This window comes from Tyto alba, unplaced genomic scaffold (assembly GCF_018691265.1).
Source record: "Tyto alba isolate M040663 unplaced genomic scaffold, T.alba_DEE_v4.0 Super-Scaffold_42, whole genome shotgun sequence".
NCBI classification, from domain to species: Eukaryota; Metazoa; Chordata; class Aves; order Strigiformes; family Tytonidae; genus Tyto; species Tyto alba.
The window spans coordinates 18,238,486-18,254,367 of NW_024881318.1; the positions used below are offsets into that span (position 1 = coordinate 18,238,486).

The 15,882-nt window shown below is 36.9% G+C and overlaps 1 protein-coding gene across 1 annotated transcript in view; it reads right to left on the reverse strand.

Moving 5' to 3' along the window:
• FYB1 (FYN binding protein 1) overlaps nucleotides 1-15,882 on the reverse strand; it is a 67,674-nt gene that overhangs the window by 31,526 nt on the left and 20,266 nt on the right. The window contains 1 exon segment of the mRNA XM_032992287.2: nucleotides 11,132-12,266. Coding sequence (XP_032848178.2) covers nucleotides 11,132-12,266 — 1,135 coding nt within the window.

Consider the following 15,882-nt stretch of genomic DNA (forward strand, 5'->3'; position numbering starts at 1 on the left):
CCTAAAGTATGGCCTTTGGCAAGACCTTACTCCTTTTGACCCCTGATGCAGTGAACAACTGATGAGGTGTCAACTGGTTCTGCTTTTATTAATGTAAAGAAAAACTGACAATGATTAGGCACAGCAAGGAGACTCCAAACATTCTGCAGGAAAAAAATGCCTGGAATTATAAATTTCTTAAGGAATTTCTTTAGTTTGTATAAAAAGGGACTTCAGGGTTTTTCAAGAAGTTACATGGTCAAAAGTTTTTCTTTTTGAAAGAAGCAGCCTTTTGTAAAACAAGATGCTTTTGAGCTACTCTGCAAATGCAACGTCGGGTTTCAGTTTTACTGATAAACACTCCACCATTTCTACATGCAAGATATGGTAAACTTTCTGGGTTTTACAGAGGGTTTGCTAAGAACCTGCAACAACATCTGCAGCAGCTGATCACCCACTTCCTACTTTATTCATGATGTGCAGAAAGCTGTTCTCTGCTCCACTTCCCTAACCTGCATATTCATTTAGATACAAGCCATGGTTTCAGGTTTCACAATTATGCTGCTTTGGAGCTGCTCAAAATAAGCAGGTAAATCAACATTACTGAAGCTCACTGCTTTTGATTATGCTGTTGTTAGACAAACTGTAACAGAGATTATTGGAGACACTGCTCACACCTTGAAAACAAAGACCACAGGAAGTTTTAGGCTATTGCCCTCCCTGACTCTAGATCCCACTTTAAGAAATGCCTGAATACAATCTTTTCTCTTTTCTTTTCATCTTTTCTTGTCTTTTCTTTTCATCTTTTCTTGTCTTTTCTTTTCATCTTTTCTTTTCATCTTTTCATCTTTTCTTTTCTTTTCTTTTCTTTCTTTTCTTTTCTTTTCTTTTCTTTTCTTTTCTTTTCTTTTCTTTTCTTTTCTTTCTTTTCTTTTCTTTTCTTTTCTTTTCTTTTCTTTTCTTTTCTTTTCTTTTCTTTTCTTTTCTTTTCTTTTCTTTTCTTTTCTTTTCTTTTCTTTTCTTTTCTTTTCTTTTCTTTTCTTTTCTTTTCTTTTCTTTCTTTTCTTTTCTTTTCTTTTCTTTTCTTTTCTTTTCTTTTCTTTTCTTTTCTTTTCTTTTCTTTTCTTTTCTTTTCTTTTCTTTTCTTTTCTTTTCTTTTCTTTTCTTTTCTTTTCTTTTCTTTTCTTTTCTTTTCTTTTCTTTTCTTTTCTTTTCTTTTCTTTTCTTTTCTTTTCTTTTCTTCTCTTTTCTTCTCTTTTCTTCTCTTTTCTTTCGTTTCTCTTTTCTTTCGTTTCTCTTTTCTTTTATTTCTCCCTTCCCTTCCCTTCCCTTCCCTTCCCTTCCCTTCCCTTCCCTTCCCTTCCCTTCCCTTCCCTTCCCTTCCCTTCCCTTCCCTTCCCTTCCCTTCCCTTCCCTTCCCTTCCCTTCCCTTCCCTTCCCTTCCCTTCCCTTCCCTTCCCTTCCCTTCCCTTCCCTTCCCTTCCCTTCCCTTCCCTTCCCTTCCCTTCCCTTCCCTTCCCTTCCCTTCCCTTCCCTTCCCTTCCCTTCCCTTCCCTTCCCTTCCCTTCCCTTCCCTTCCCTTCCCTTCCCTTCCCTTCCCTTCCCTTCCCTTCCCTTCCCTTCCCTTCCCTTCCCTTCCCTTCCCTTCCCTTCCCTTCCCTTCCCTTCCCTTCCCTTCCCTTCCCTTCCCTTCCCTTCCCTTCCCTTCCCTTCCCTTCCCTTCCCTTCCCTTCCCTTCCCTTCCCTTCCCTTCCCTTCCCTTCCCTTCCCTTCCCTTCCCTTCCCTTCCCTTCCCTTCCCTTCCCTTCTTCCATTTTCTTTTTCTTTTTTTCTTTTATTTTCTCATATCTCCTGATTCTACTTCCACTTAGATGGTAAAGCTGCTTTTTCGGCTTTGTACAAAGGAAATCACCTCCAAAACACAGGGAATTTCGGAGGAAGGGAAAAGGGGAAAATGGAGACCCAGTACACTTTGCTCATATATCATGAAAAACGTGATCAGAGCAGATGGAGAATTTGTCCTTTTTTAAGCAGATCTCATTGACCTTACTTGGGAAATTTTGTTTCCAGAGCAGATGAACAGACCACCTCAAGAGTATTTCACATAACACTTAGCACCTATTCAGTGCCCTATATTCTGAAAATGACATAGAAAAGACATAATAAGTCCCAGTCCACATACCTGGTAGATGTTTTTCCCATTCTATGTGAGAATGTAGAGACAAACGGATGAAGGATAAACAACACCCAGAAATGAGCATCTAAATCTACATTTAAGGTTGAAAGCTGAAAAACATTAAGCATGCACATAATCTTACTCCCAAAAGAAAACCCACAAGATTAATGCAAAGTACTTTGTATGTAAAGACTCACAGGACTGAGCCTTATGCTGATTAAATATGAGGATAGATATTCAGAATGATTTTTCTGGACAGTGTTGATAAGGAAAGTGATTTTAAACTACAGATGTGTAATCATAGTCAGAAGTCTATCCTTATCCAAAGGGGAACACAAAATTAATTCCCAGTTGAACTATGGGTGAAACTTTTCATTGTCTGATAAAAAGACTTAATGATGACTTCTTTCTTAAAATGAGAAATATTTATAAACCTGAACCATTTAATTTTATATCGAATGGTATAATTTCATACACAAGAAAAAAGAAGTATTCAGAGACAAAGGACATGTAAGATAGCAATAGTTTAAAATAAATCTTTGGTAAATCATTTATACTGGAAAGAGAAAGCAAAAGCAAATGTGTACAACAATGCAAAGGCAAGCAAAAGAAAATGTACTGGAAGAAATTTACTTAAAATGTGATTCTTTATTTCCCAGACCAACAAATTGATGAAGGTGTTTGACAATTTCATAAACCTATTGTTCAGTCTGAAAAATCATTATATCACACATGACATGCAATTCTAGTTAAAAATTAATCAAAGGAGTATAAACACTGATATATAAAACATCAGTTGTGTAAAAAATTCCAATGCAACAAAGCCCTGCATTCAAGGAGTGGGTGTTTGCACATCTTCAGGTTATGCAAAAAAGTAACATCATTGTTCCAAATGCACACATTTTAGGAGGGTTCAGTTTTGAGTGGAAACCAATGACCTCAGAAATATTTATTAATAAAATTAACCTTTTAGGATTAAATTAATTGTTAGTATACTGTTTCAAACTCCTTAACTTCTTTACTATGAAATGCTTAGTATGTTGTTTGTCTCTGTTAGTTTTGAATATTTACTTTAGTGTTTAATAATTAAGATCAAACATTTCAGTAATGACTGGCTGTTTCCTATAATGAACTATTTGGATGACTAATTGACTATTGAACTATTGGATGATATAGAATTATTGACTAATGAACTATTTGGATGACTAAACTTAATTAGTCAACTTATTAACTTGTGTGTTGTTACCCATGTAATGCAACCAAATGATGAAGATTTGTTAAAAACATTTTTTCCTGTGAACTAAAATAGGTCTAGGAAATACAAAAAAAGGGAATACTTCCTGTGTATATTGTCTCAAATTCAAACATTATACATTCTGCATAGGTTTAAGATCTGTGAGCTACAAAGGAAATAATATTTAAACAATATAGAGAAATTAAGACTTCCCAGCTCAAAGAGAAATTTCAGTATATATCAGACTTCAAATATATGAGAAGTATATGCTAAACATTCCTGTAATTATGAGTAAACAGACTACAAAGCACTTTTTTGAGCTAAACACAAGACCTTTAGGGTTCAAGATGCATCCTCCAATAATGGTACCAACAGCACATCTAGAATGTCAACACCACAATATTTTTTGCATATCTGGGAAAAAATATGTTTTTTCCAGCTTTACGGTAAAGCTGTCAATGAAGCAAAGTGATATGCTGAAGACACTTCATTGCTACAACTAGTTGCAAGGTAGATTTTCAACAAAATATTTATCAGCTTAAAGAATGGGAAACTTTCAGCCAGTTCATATCATTCTTATTGAGCTCTAAAGTAAAATTATTAATATAATTTGTATTCACATTATTTTCTGGGACATGGACAGGTTTCAGAATACTTGCAGCTTTGGTACAGCATAGTTGTGTACTGTGACCCATGTAGTGCAGCTGAATGATGAAGGTTCATCAAAACTGTTTATTTGTGTGAATCAAAATAAGTATAGGAAGTAATAAGATTTCAAAAAATAAAACAAGAAAACATAATTAAGCAGAGAGAATTACTCAATTCCATCAAGTGGCCTCCAAATAATTCAGACTGCATGTCAACAGGTATTTGGAATTGCTAATAAGTGATCGTTTAGGCTTACTCAAAAGAATTAACAGTTTCATTCACACAGATTTTTTTCAGAGTCCTAAATTCTGCATGTTAGATTCTGAAGTCTCTTCTCAGGAATGATTATAGCTGACTCAATCAGATTTAGCATAGTCAACTGCAGGAATGACTCTAGAATTCATATGTGGCCTATAGCAAGTGAATACATGAGAAAAATACATTTCTGTGCCACGATACTATGTTACAAACAACCCATATCTTACTGTCAATTTTACTAGAATCAGAGAATCTGGAAGGGAACAAGTGTGCCACATAAGGCCTAACAAACAATTTTGGAGATATTTAGGGAAAGACCTATGAATGTGCCAGTTGTGGAAACTATAACAATTCACAACTAAGAACTGTTCTCTGTTGGTTTATTAATGGATACATTTTATTAATTTCTAACTAAAAATATACATTAAGCTATTTGAAAGATATTGTAGACTGTTGTAGCTAAGGAGATGATCAAGGACAATGAATTTAAGTGCTAATTTTCAGTGGTTTTTGTGTACTTTTTCTTCCTAACACACAACAACAGCAATTTGTACCCACAGCAATCTTCTGCAGGGAGATACTAAATGTTGGTTTCTCTCAAGACTTATTTTATCTGTAACTTGGATTAGATTTAACTATTTCCCTAGGCAGATAAATAACTTGTCTCATTCATATTTCTATCAGGATGGTTGTATTAATTTTTAAATTGCAGTGATTTATCTTCTTCAGTGCTGTAAACTATACTAGCAGTTTAATCTGTAGTCTTGTCCACATATTGTAGCAGAATTATATGGCAAATCCTTGACCAATTAAAGGTAATGCTTCAAAAATTTCAGTGTGGCAGGTTTTCCTCCATAGCATTTATGTTCTTTGCTGTGGAGGCTCTTTAAAAGTCTGAAAAATTTTCTCTTTGACTGAGGCAGACTGAAAGTACGTGTCCACTCTTTGCTTATTGAAAAATTTCATTTTACATGCATATTCTATAATTATGGTGCATGTAATTATAGCTGGAGAATGAAGATGTGAGCAAAAAGACTGAGGGAAATTTAATTCAACTGGTCTTTTGTAATATACAGGTTGAACTATTGAAAGATGACCAAAGAAATAACATTGAAATTAGAAAGGAATCCAAATCTCTCTTTTGAAACTCACATTATACCAATCCCATAAGTGAGACAGCTCATTTAGAGTTAGACCCACACAGGTGATATCATTGCACCTGTACAAAACTATGTACATTGTGTGGGATTTCATATGCTGTGGTCTGATTTTCATGATAAATGGACAACTTTGACTATATTTCACCCGAGGATTGTTCTTCAGTTCTAGGAACTTCAAAAATTGATCCTCCTGTTCCTTAGAGGTGTAAAATATTTCAGAATAATGCTACCGAAAGAAGAATCTTTTGGATTTTCTCATTCAGAGGAGAGAGAGGAATGTCCTTAGAGGAAAGCTGAAGAACTTTTACATTAATTTCCACTAAAAACCACATGCAAATATTTGTCCAGATTTTGTAGTTGCTTTCAAGCAGATACAGGAAGATTAAGTTCTTGGCAGATCTGTGTGATCATAATTTTAACTTCACTTCTATAGTTTTCAGGTAAATATGTGGGAGACCAATAATAATAGACATTAATATCATGAAATCTAATGAAAGAGTAGGTAAAAAACCTTGAAGGTCTTCAGATTCCCACAAATAGTCTGACCAGTACATTTTTGATATTGCTTAAAATTCAACTTTTTAGCTATGTATAGCAAACACCAGGCATTATGTTGCACATAATTATCATGCTATTCTGAAATTATCATTTTGACACTTTCTTGAGCTGTACAGGGTTTTATGATGTGCTATAGTTCACCTGTGCAGAGGCATCACACACAGCAACACCCACCCCATCTTGAACAGTGTTGTTTGATATCCTCACCTACTTTTAGTTTAATCTGCCTTAGAAATAGATTATTTGGCTCAAGTTACAATTCTTTTTATCCCCTTACATCTTAATATCAAACTGTTGCAGAACTTTATCCAATCTAGCACTGAGGTAAAGAAAAACAACCTACATTACCTTTTAAGTCCAGATTCTGCAGTAAACAGCTGTGACATCCTGTGACAAGAAAATCCCCTGTTCTTTATAATTTTGGAAGCTGCACATCTTGCCATCAAGTAAGAACAATAGCTGACTGGTTCTAAGGGGCTTTGCAAAGCCAACACATTTACTGTCCTCAGGAGTGGTGCTTGATTGTTCATTACTTTGCCAACAGAGTGTTGTGATAACTTTGACAATGCACCTCAAGTTTGAATTCCTCCTTTTTCACTGGTTCTCATACCCAACTCATATAGCTGTGCCACTGTGTGGGTACACAGTCTATCACAGAACAGAACCTCAACAAGGACTGCAGACACAACCATAACCCAAATTATAAATTGTAAGAATCTTCTTACATGTGTTCTTTTCTCCTAGATTCAGCACAGTTTCCCTTCATTTCTCTAGTACAGCTTAAAATACTGTCCCTAGCTGAAGCCTCAGTGTTGACCGTTCATGAGTCATTCAGAGGTGCTTAGAGCACTAGGTACTCTGAGCCTTCAACTGACTTTATGTGGGTGCCCGTCTGTATGTGCACGATCCCACTGAGGTCAGCCCAGGTGCAGTTGTCCTCTGAGAGCAACAATATGGTGGTGGCCTCACATGGTAAATTGTCAACAAAATGACTTTGCTTCTCTTCTTTTTTTCTAACAAATCCCTGTTTGCACTTCAGGTGTTTATTATAAAACATTATCATTAGTATTATTTCCTGAATCTAGAAAGCACATGCATCTCATTGATTCTGAGCTGACATAAACATGATCTGCTCTCAGGGAAAATTGCTATAATGGGACATAACACAGGAATTTACCAGAGTGCCCTCTATTCACAGGTCCAGACAGGAGTTTCTTAAAGCCTGCTTTCACTGGAAAATAGTAATGCATCGATAGTCAAACTTTCCTCAGCAAGACACTTGTATCTACAGTAGTTTTTTCCAAGAGAAGTTTTTCAGGACCAGGTGAAAATTTCTAATCCAAAGCAAGGCCAACATCAAACCAGCATCCATTAGTAATCATGCAGGCATAGTGGAAAGATTAAATTCTTCTCCCACTCATGATTAAGACTGCTGCATCTAAGGTAAGTCCTTCAGCCTCCAACCTTTAAAATTATTTCATGCCCAGTGAATACTTTATTATGAAAAAACACTAAAGCCGCTTTCATAGGAAAGAATAGCAAGCAAAGAAAACGCGGTGAATTGATACTTCTGAAAAAGCTGAGTTCAGACTCCTGGTTTAAATCAGGCAATGCAAGGTTTTCTGCATCCCAGGCACATGCCCCTGACACGAGTATAAAAACTGCCATGTGTGGAGTTTGTTTCATCTCTTCTCTCCTCACAAAGCCTGATTTTTGCTCTAGTACAGATCAACCCCCCCCAAAGATTAGATCTCAGAAAGAGATGTTGGGTGGGAAAACCATTTCCATTTGCTTTTTCTTCTTTTTACTCAGCACCTGAATCACAGCAGCAAATCAAGCAAGCTGCTGTTTATCAGGACAAAGTAATGAGCCGGAAGAATTTGTGCTGTGGGGGTGGTATTTTCCTGACATGACTTTGATTCTTGAAATGACAGTAAAAAAAAAAAAAAAAAAAAAAAAATCAGTTTAACTGCCTTTCCAAAGCAGGTAGTTTTTGTCATTCGAGTTTAATGTGCCAAGAAACCCAGCAGTGAATAACTTTGTTGAGCTGAAAATGCATTTGTTCAGGGTTGATGCTAGAATACCTGGTCTGTCCTTGAGAACTGTTCTATAAAGAGTTCTGGCCACAAAGAAACGATCTGCATTAATTAAAGCCAAACAGAACATCAAGGTCTACATGCCAACTCTACAACAAAAGGCTGAAATTCAGGGCCACTATGAACATCTTCGTATTGATGTGGTTTCTAAATCTTTCAGTCTTGACCTGATCCAAAGACTGTGAAGTGGAGAAGACCATGTCTGACCCTTCAGCTGTGCTTAGTTGGGTATATATTTTGCAACATGTTTGGAGAACAGCCTGTGCCACCACACTGGGTAGCTCCGTCCTTAGCTCATGTTCCCAGTGCAACTCATCCAGGACGGTGGCTGCAGTAGTTCTGGTTAGTGACAACTGGACATCTTCCTTCTAGCAAAAGTTCTGGTATTATCCTTACAGTATTCATTTTAAATGTATATGATATATATTTCTAACCCTCAGTTTTAAAAAGAGGATGAAAAATTGCTTTGTGTCTGTAACTGTATGAAAACCAGAAAAAAAAAATTAACAACAAACAAATAAATAAAATAATTCTTCCATTAACTACTTAAAAATAAACAAAAAAAATATCTATTTTAATATATTTTTGAAAAATTAATTACAGTTTTAGATGTTTATATCCTTCTTCAGGACTTCTCAGAGTTCTAGCTAACAAAGTTCTTATTGTTTTTATTTAATCAAATGTTTGCTGGTGTCATTTGCTGAAAATGCCTTTCCATTTTGAGGCTGCTCTAGGCACTCGAGTAAAGCTGGTCGTGCTGAACAGTGCTCTGTGGAGAAGGCGCAGCTGCTCAGACTGTTGCATATGGGCATATTTCTTTTAAAGAGATATACAGATTTATTTCATTTAAGGATCTGGCCCTGATCATGGATTTGTGAGAACATTTCTGTAACTGAACGGTGACTAAGGAAAATCAGAATGTAGCATCTGATAAGAAAGTACATTTGATGTTACTGATATGATCCTAAGTTTTGAGTGGAATTAATATATAGTTACATGTAAACTCTGTGTTTTAGTGTGTTTTTTTTTTGTCTTTAGAAAAAGTTAGGTCTGAGATTTTTCATCTGGTCATAACTCTTTTAATGTCTTCTGTCTTAGGAAGACCAGTCTTATGTGCATTCAAAAGAGCTGAAGCACAAGCCATACTGTATTATAAATATGGAAGCCACAAGGACAAGTTTTCTATTAATTAAATTACATGAATGTACCTGATGTACTGCACATGCACAGTGTGGAGTTATTCAGAGCATCTGTCGTCAGCTACATTAGTCATCTAATGCTCTGAATCACATTATTGGGCATCTCTCCCACTGACTACACTGAAAATTTAAGAGTCTAAGTTTGATATGTTTAATTAAATCTAAGAGAGATGATTAAGGCAGACTAACATAGGTGAAATGCCCCTCATCAGAAATTACTTGGCTGTGTGTATCACCTGACACAATTAGTTGCAGGACATAACTGGTTAAAATTACTTGAGCTAAAAAAGCATATATGAGGATTGAGTATATTCTTTGCTTCCGGAGCTCAATGCACACAGCAGTGCATTTAGAAAAAAACAACAACAACAACAACAACAACAACAAAAAACTACAACACACCCTCTCCCCCCAAACATAAATATTTAACACAATAATTAATTTTTATTTCTGTCCTTGTTTCTCTCATGCACCAAGATCAAGCACAGTTTTCCTCTGGACTCATACAACTTTAAACTTTGATTTTAAAATGCAATCAGAATTTCCTATGCAATCATAGATCCTAGCACCTGGAACTACAAGAAAAAAGAGAAAGCTTCCTTCAGCTACTATAAAACTTGTAATAGAAATGTGTTATTTGACATCACCCATTCCAACTGGAGTGACTGACTTTAACTTTTTAGAATTGCCAGTGCCTAAAATCTTTGGAGGAACATCTTAATCCAAAAGTTTGAAATACAGGTGATTTAGGGGACAATTAAGATACACAGAACCTCTGCAAAACTGATCTCTCCTTCAAGGAGGTGACAGTGGATCTGTGGGCCTACCTTTAACTTTATGAATTTACATTTTTACAAGAGATTTTCAAGGGCATATTTTGAGTGCCTCAGAAACAGCTTATGTTGTTGTTGCAACTTGTTTTATGTGGTGAAAAGAACCTGTTGAAGCATAACCATTTGTGTGAGTGGAGTCACAGCAATTTATTTTTCTCACAGGGATTTGTGTCCTCCCAGATATTTCAAATGTATTTGCAGAAGCTCTCATCACATACAAGACCATGTCAAATTTACAGAAACCTAGTGACAAGCCTTAATATTCATGCCCTGATTATGCCCATCAGAAGTTCAGAGGCTTGGTTCTTCAGAAAAATAGTGAGGCAGAGCCTCAAGTTCTACTAAATGCCACACTGCAGAAGTCATGCAAACCTAACAGAAAGCACTAAGTCCAGGACATGCTTTTGGAGTCTGGATTCAGATCTGTGTGTAAAATTGATGCAACTCCATGTGGGAACAATTGGTTATGTAATTTAAACTTTCTAAATAAACTTTAAAATACAGCAACTTACAGGGTCACGTTGTGATTAGTCATTGTGAAAGGCAAAAGAGAAAAAAAAAAAAGTGTGGTTACTACAGGTTCTAGTATATAATTTTGGTGGCCCTCAAGCTGTGCCCAGGAAGTTACTGTCGAGAGCAGGACACACAACATCAGCGTCTCATTTATAGGAAGTCAGGACCTAAATGTCTGTTGAGAAAAACACTTAAACTCCCTGACACAAGTTACGGGTACATCTAAGTAGTTTTGAAAAATAAATAAAACCAATACAGAAAACATTCATCCTACACTTTATCGCTGAGGGAGAATAAAATTGTACTTTCTGTCCTGTACAGAAGAGACACAAGCATAGGTTAAAGCTTTAAGGGGTTGTCTGATGCACAGGCCTTGTGTTATTTCTGAACAGAAAAGGGGATTCCACCTGAAATGAATCAGGTACTAAATGCATAAAAAAGCCAATACCCAGGAAAGCAAGAACAAAGAGAACTCACTGTCTTTTGAGCTGCTCTGCCGGAACCTTTCCAGGTCCACGCTGGGAGGTCTGCAGGGCTTCTGTGGGGGCTGGCCCAGCTTGAACAGAGGGGGCAAGGCTTTCCGCCTGGGGGTTCCTGAGCTCCCGTCCCCGTCCTCTTTTTCTTGTGATCCACCTGATGGCCTTCCTGCACCAAGTGCTGTGTTCGTCTTATGAAACTTAGGAGAGCTCGATTCTTCCTGGATGATTTTGTTGATAAAGAGGTTCTTGGCAGCACTCATTCCCTTTTCTTCAGACTTTTCCTCCATGGTTTTGGCGGTGCCTTGAGATGTGCTGGACCAGTGGCCAGTAGGCTTCAGAGTCGTGTTAGAAAAATGACTGCCTGCGGCTTCTGCAGCACACTTACTATTTTCATCCATTTCCTTTGCTGCTTTAAATGAGTGAATATTTGGTCTAAGTCCTTTCGGAAGAAAAACATTTTTATTAGAAACATCTTCGTTGTGGGAGACCTCATGATTTAGAGATGGTTTCTGTGCAAGAGTTGGTTTAGACAAAGGAGGTTTAGGCTCATTTTCTTGTGTTGCAGACATGAACTTTTCCTTAATTCCAGTTACTTTTGAAGATGCTGGTTTTTCCTCACTCTCCTGTGGTGCAAAATTTGGATTTGGTTTTGTTCCCAGAGGGTTTTTTTCTTTCTCGCAAGGAGAAAAGTTAAGGAACTTGTTCCCTGCAGATTTTTGATACAGAGGCTTTGGCTCTTCTTTTGCCACATCACTGGTTTTAGGGGGGGGTTTAGTGCATACAGCTTTTCCATCATTTTCTCTGTTGGTTGCATGAAGCTGAACTCCAAACTTTTGTGCCACTGGTTTCAAATATGGGGGCTTTGGATCCTTCTCTGTTTTATCATCAACTGAAGGCTTGACCCCCAGAGGAGGCTTAGGATGAGTTGGTTTGTGAAAAGTACTGGGTCCTGAAGGAGGAGTTGCATTTCCTTGAGTTGCAAATTTCTCAAGTGCTGCTTTCCTCGTCTGTAATCCTGTATGGATAGGTTGTCCTGGGACTTTGAAGGGTCTGTTGTTACCAGAAACATCCTCTGTGGGATTGCTACCCGTGTTAAATTTCGCCATGAGGGACTTCACATTTGCCTTGCCATCCTATAAGTGTAAAGAAGAGAAAAAGAAAGAACAGCAATGAGAAAGTCCCCGTTGCAGTGTTCACACATACTGTACTTTAAAGAGTTTCCTGGTCTGAGGCTTGTAGTACTGCTGATTGGCTGTGGAGATATTGTAGTACATCTTCCTGTAGGGTTAGAGAAGCTAAACATTTTGTTATATCCTTGCTGTGGTTATACAATCTTTTAAAGTTTTCAGTGCAGATACTGTCTTTAGAGTGGTGATGCACTCCTTTTGGGCATACTATAATTTCTATTTATTTCTGGAACTGGGAACTGAACACATAATAAATATAAGAAAATACATACTACTTTAAAATTAATGTATCCCTAAAAATATGAGTGTCCTGCAGTGAGAAGCATAGACTGTACTAGAACCTGGATTATGTAGTAGATTAGCATTATTCCTGCCAACTCTTTGCAGAACTGCAAGTTCCTTTGTGAAAACAGAAATTCTTCTGTTTTGGGGTGTTTTTCTTTCCCTTCTCAGCAGTTTTCTTCCCTACTACTCCCCCGCCTTCAGTTTGCCCTTGTTTGCCTTCTCCATTTGTATCTGAAAAAAAAATGTGCACATGTGGATGGAAAATGAAAATATGTGGAGTAAAATAGGAAGAAATGACAATGAATACACCCAGATACTGTCAAAGATACTTAAATTCTTAAGGGGGAGGGAAAAAAAAAATTGAACAATTCCAAGTGGATAAAACACAGCTTCATTCAAAAATGTTTTAACTGGTCAGCCCTATTCAAGACTAGTCTTTAACATGAGCTGAGAGAAAAAACTCAATGCATTTGAATCCAGTACAATCAAAATGCAGTGCAGTGAAGGATGGGGGTGAAGGGGAGTTAGATGGTCCCACTGTGCTGGGCTGGGGCCACTTTTGGGTTCCAGGAGACCTCTGCAGCAGGGAGTCCTTGCCCATCCAACACTGGCAACAGCGGTGCAGCTACAGAGGATATGCTAGTGTATCTGATTCACAACTTGTTTAAGTTGGATCTTTATTTTGTGCAGAAGTTAAAATGTAAGACTGATAGTATAAAGCAGGGTTGTTATACCTAGGAAGGGCTCTGAATCTTTTGTTTGGAAAAAAAGGAGTATCGCTACAAAGCACAATAAATAGGTGCCTGAAAAGCTAATTTAGAAAGAGGTTGAAGAATGAACTGTGTCTTCACTCTCTACAATTCATTAGGTGTTCAGTAATCTTTTTACTTCATTAACAAAAGGTTCTAAATTGGGGTTTTGCTCATTTTGCCTTCTGTTTGATTGTATCACATTACATGTATTGCCTGTTGTGTGGAAATAGTTTTACATGTGACTTCTGCAACTTAACTTCCCTAGTCTTTTAGTATCACCAGGAAATTCAGTCTTTCCAAACTGTTTGTATTATACTACAAAGTTAGTTAAAATAAAGGCAGATGAAACAAGATAGACATATATGAAACTATCCTCAGAGCACCATATTGTTATCTCTTTTGAACATATAGGGAAGAGAGGAAGTACACATTTACTATGGAGATTATCAGTTTTGTGCTATCTTCTGCTGGTTGGTGCATATGAAGTCACACACACTGCAGAGATACGTATGTTTATCACTAATCATTCACAATTTCTCCCACAATAACTCACAAAGCACTGATTTTACCCACTTAATCAGAAAGTTAAGCTAATTGCAACGCCAAAGAGAGTAACAAAGCCTTTTGCCTCTGATCTGTTTTGACTTTCTACTAATACCTGCTTTTTTTTTTTTTTTTTTTTAACTTCTGTAACAAAATCTAATCAGAGATACTATAACTTTACCTCAGTGTCTGAAGTCTTCAGAACTTATAAATTACAATCTTATCTGCTGTTTGGCCAACTCAGCAGCTCATTTATTTTAAAAGTTAAAGCAATAAGTTGATCTACCTCTTCCATTTGAAATTTAAGAAAACATACTGTATCAAACTACAGTATTGTCAAAGTTCTAGACAAGAGACATTCAGCATGTAGACCTTTTGGGAGCTGGAAATGTGACTTTGAAGAAACTTTTCTTGTTATGAAGTATATGGCTTCTGGTAAATTTTCTACATCTTTGCAATAGCAAGATCAATTACATTCACACATGCTTTCAAATGCACTGAACCATTCACTACTGCCATGTTAGGTCTATTAATGGATTTCCTTTAACAAATTTCTTCCCAGTACTTTGAACAAACCTTGACCTAATGCAGAATTACAAGCTCTTAAACAGTAAAAAGCTCCTGGACATGTGGAAGGATTTACAATCAGCACTGTAGCATCTCTCATTTACTTACAGTGAGTATTAAGTGGTAAATGTAACACTAAGAATCAGAAGAGTTTAAGAAACTTCATGAAATCTTTCTGCTTCTTTTTAATGTATGTCACTAGTTCCTTCTTTCATAAGCTACGTTATACTAGAAGCCATATTGTGGATTCTAATGCAGAAACTGACTGGCCAGGTAGATAAATGGGGAACTGGGAAAAAGAGAGAATCTTTTATTTGTGGCCCTGTTCATAGAGTAATCCCCGCAGTTTCTGTGCTTCCTTTCCCAGAATCGACAGCAGTCACCTATTCCATTAGCATATACAATAGGTTGTAAATCATGAAATGGGAACTTGAAAAGATTCTGAAGTGAGATTAAGTTCACTCTACCCTTCCCCTCCAAAGTGCAAAGTGCCTGTGGGACAGAGGAGTCTCATACAAGAAGTATTTGGGTTATTTCCTCAACTCTCTCTTTGCGCTCTATTGAGAAACTCAGAGTAAAATATTTTGGCTTTTCAGCTTCTGATCTGAACTGGAAGAGGCACATAAGGTGCATACTAATAGTTGCTTTGATATGAGATGGTTGCATTATTCAAATGTGTTTGCTCAAATCTAGAAAAACAACCTGATTTTAGTTCCCATGCCAGAGATTCATGAAGGAGCTTTGTATTAGTAGTGCTTTCCCAGCCTCCCACTGCATTCAGCAGAGACTCACACAGATACCGAGGTACACTTGTGCAGAATACTTCCACAGCTAGATCTTAATTACACCCCAGTGTAAACAAGTGCAATTCCTCATTATTTACAACATAACTCCACATTTCTGTACAGAAATACAGTGTAATGAGAACACAGAAATAAGAAGCTTCCAGCTGTATTCTTCCTGAATTTACTGTGAATATTTTAGTTACAACTAGCAGCCTGATCAGAAAACATTCAGTTTTGTTTTGTTTTGTTTTGTTTTGTTTTGATTTGTTTGTTTGTTTGTTTGTTTGGCATACACATGCTCTCATTATTTACTTTCCAGTCTTGATGAGGCCAAAAAATCATTTCACTTCAACTTCTCCTTGTGGTTGCTCTTTCTTCAAACAGCAACACTGGATCAATGAAAGAAATAGCAGATGTTTGAACATACAATCCTTAAATAAGCGAATTAAATATATGTAACTGTTGACTGTACAAGGAGTTGTACAGTTCTTCAAAATACATGCAGATCTGATTTATAATGGAAAACCCCCCATCTTTTCACTTCTCACCTGCCACTTTCTCCTTTCTATTCACAAATGATATGGTCTAAACAGGCCTTTTAAAAACTCATAATCTTTTAACAGAATCAGA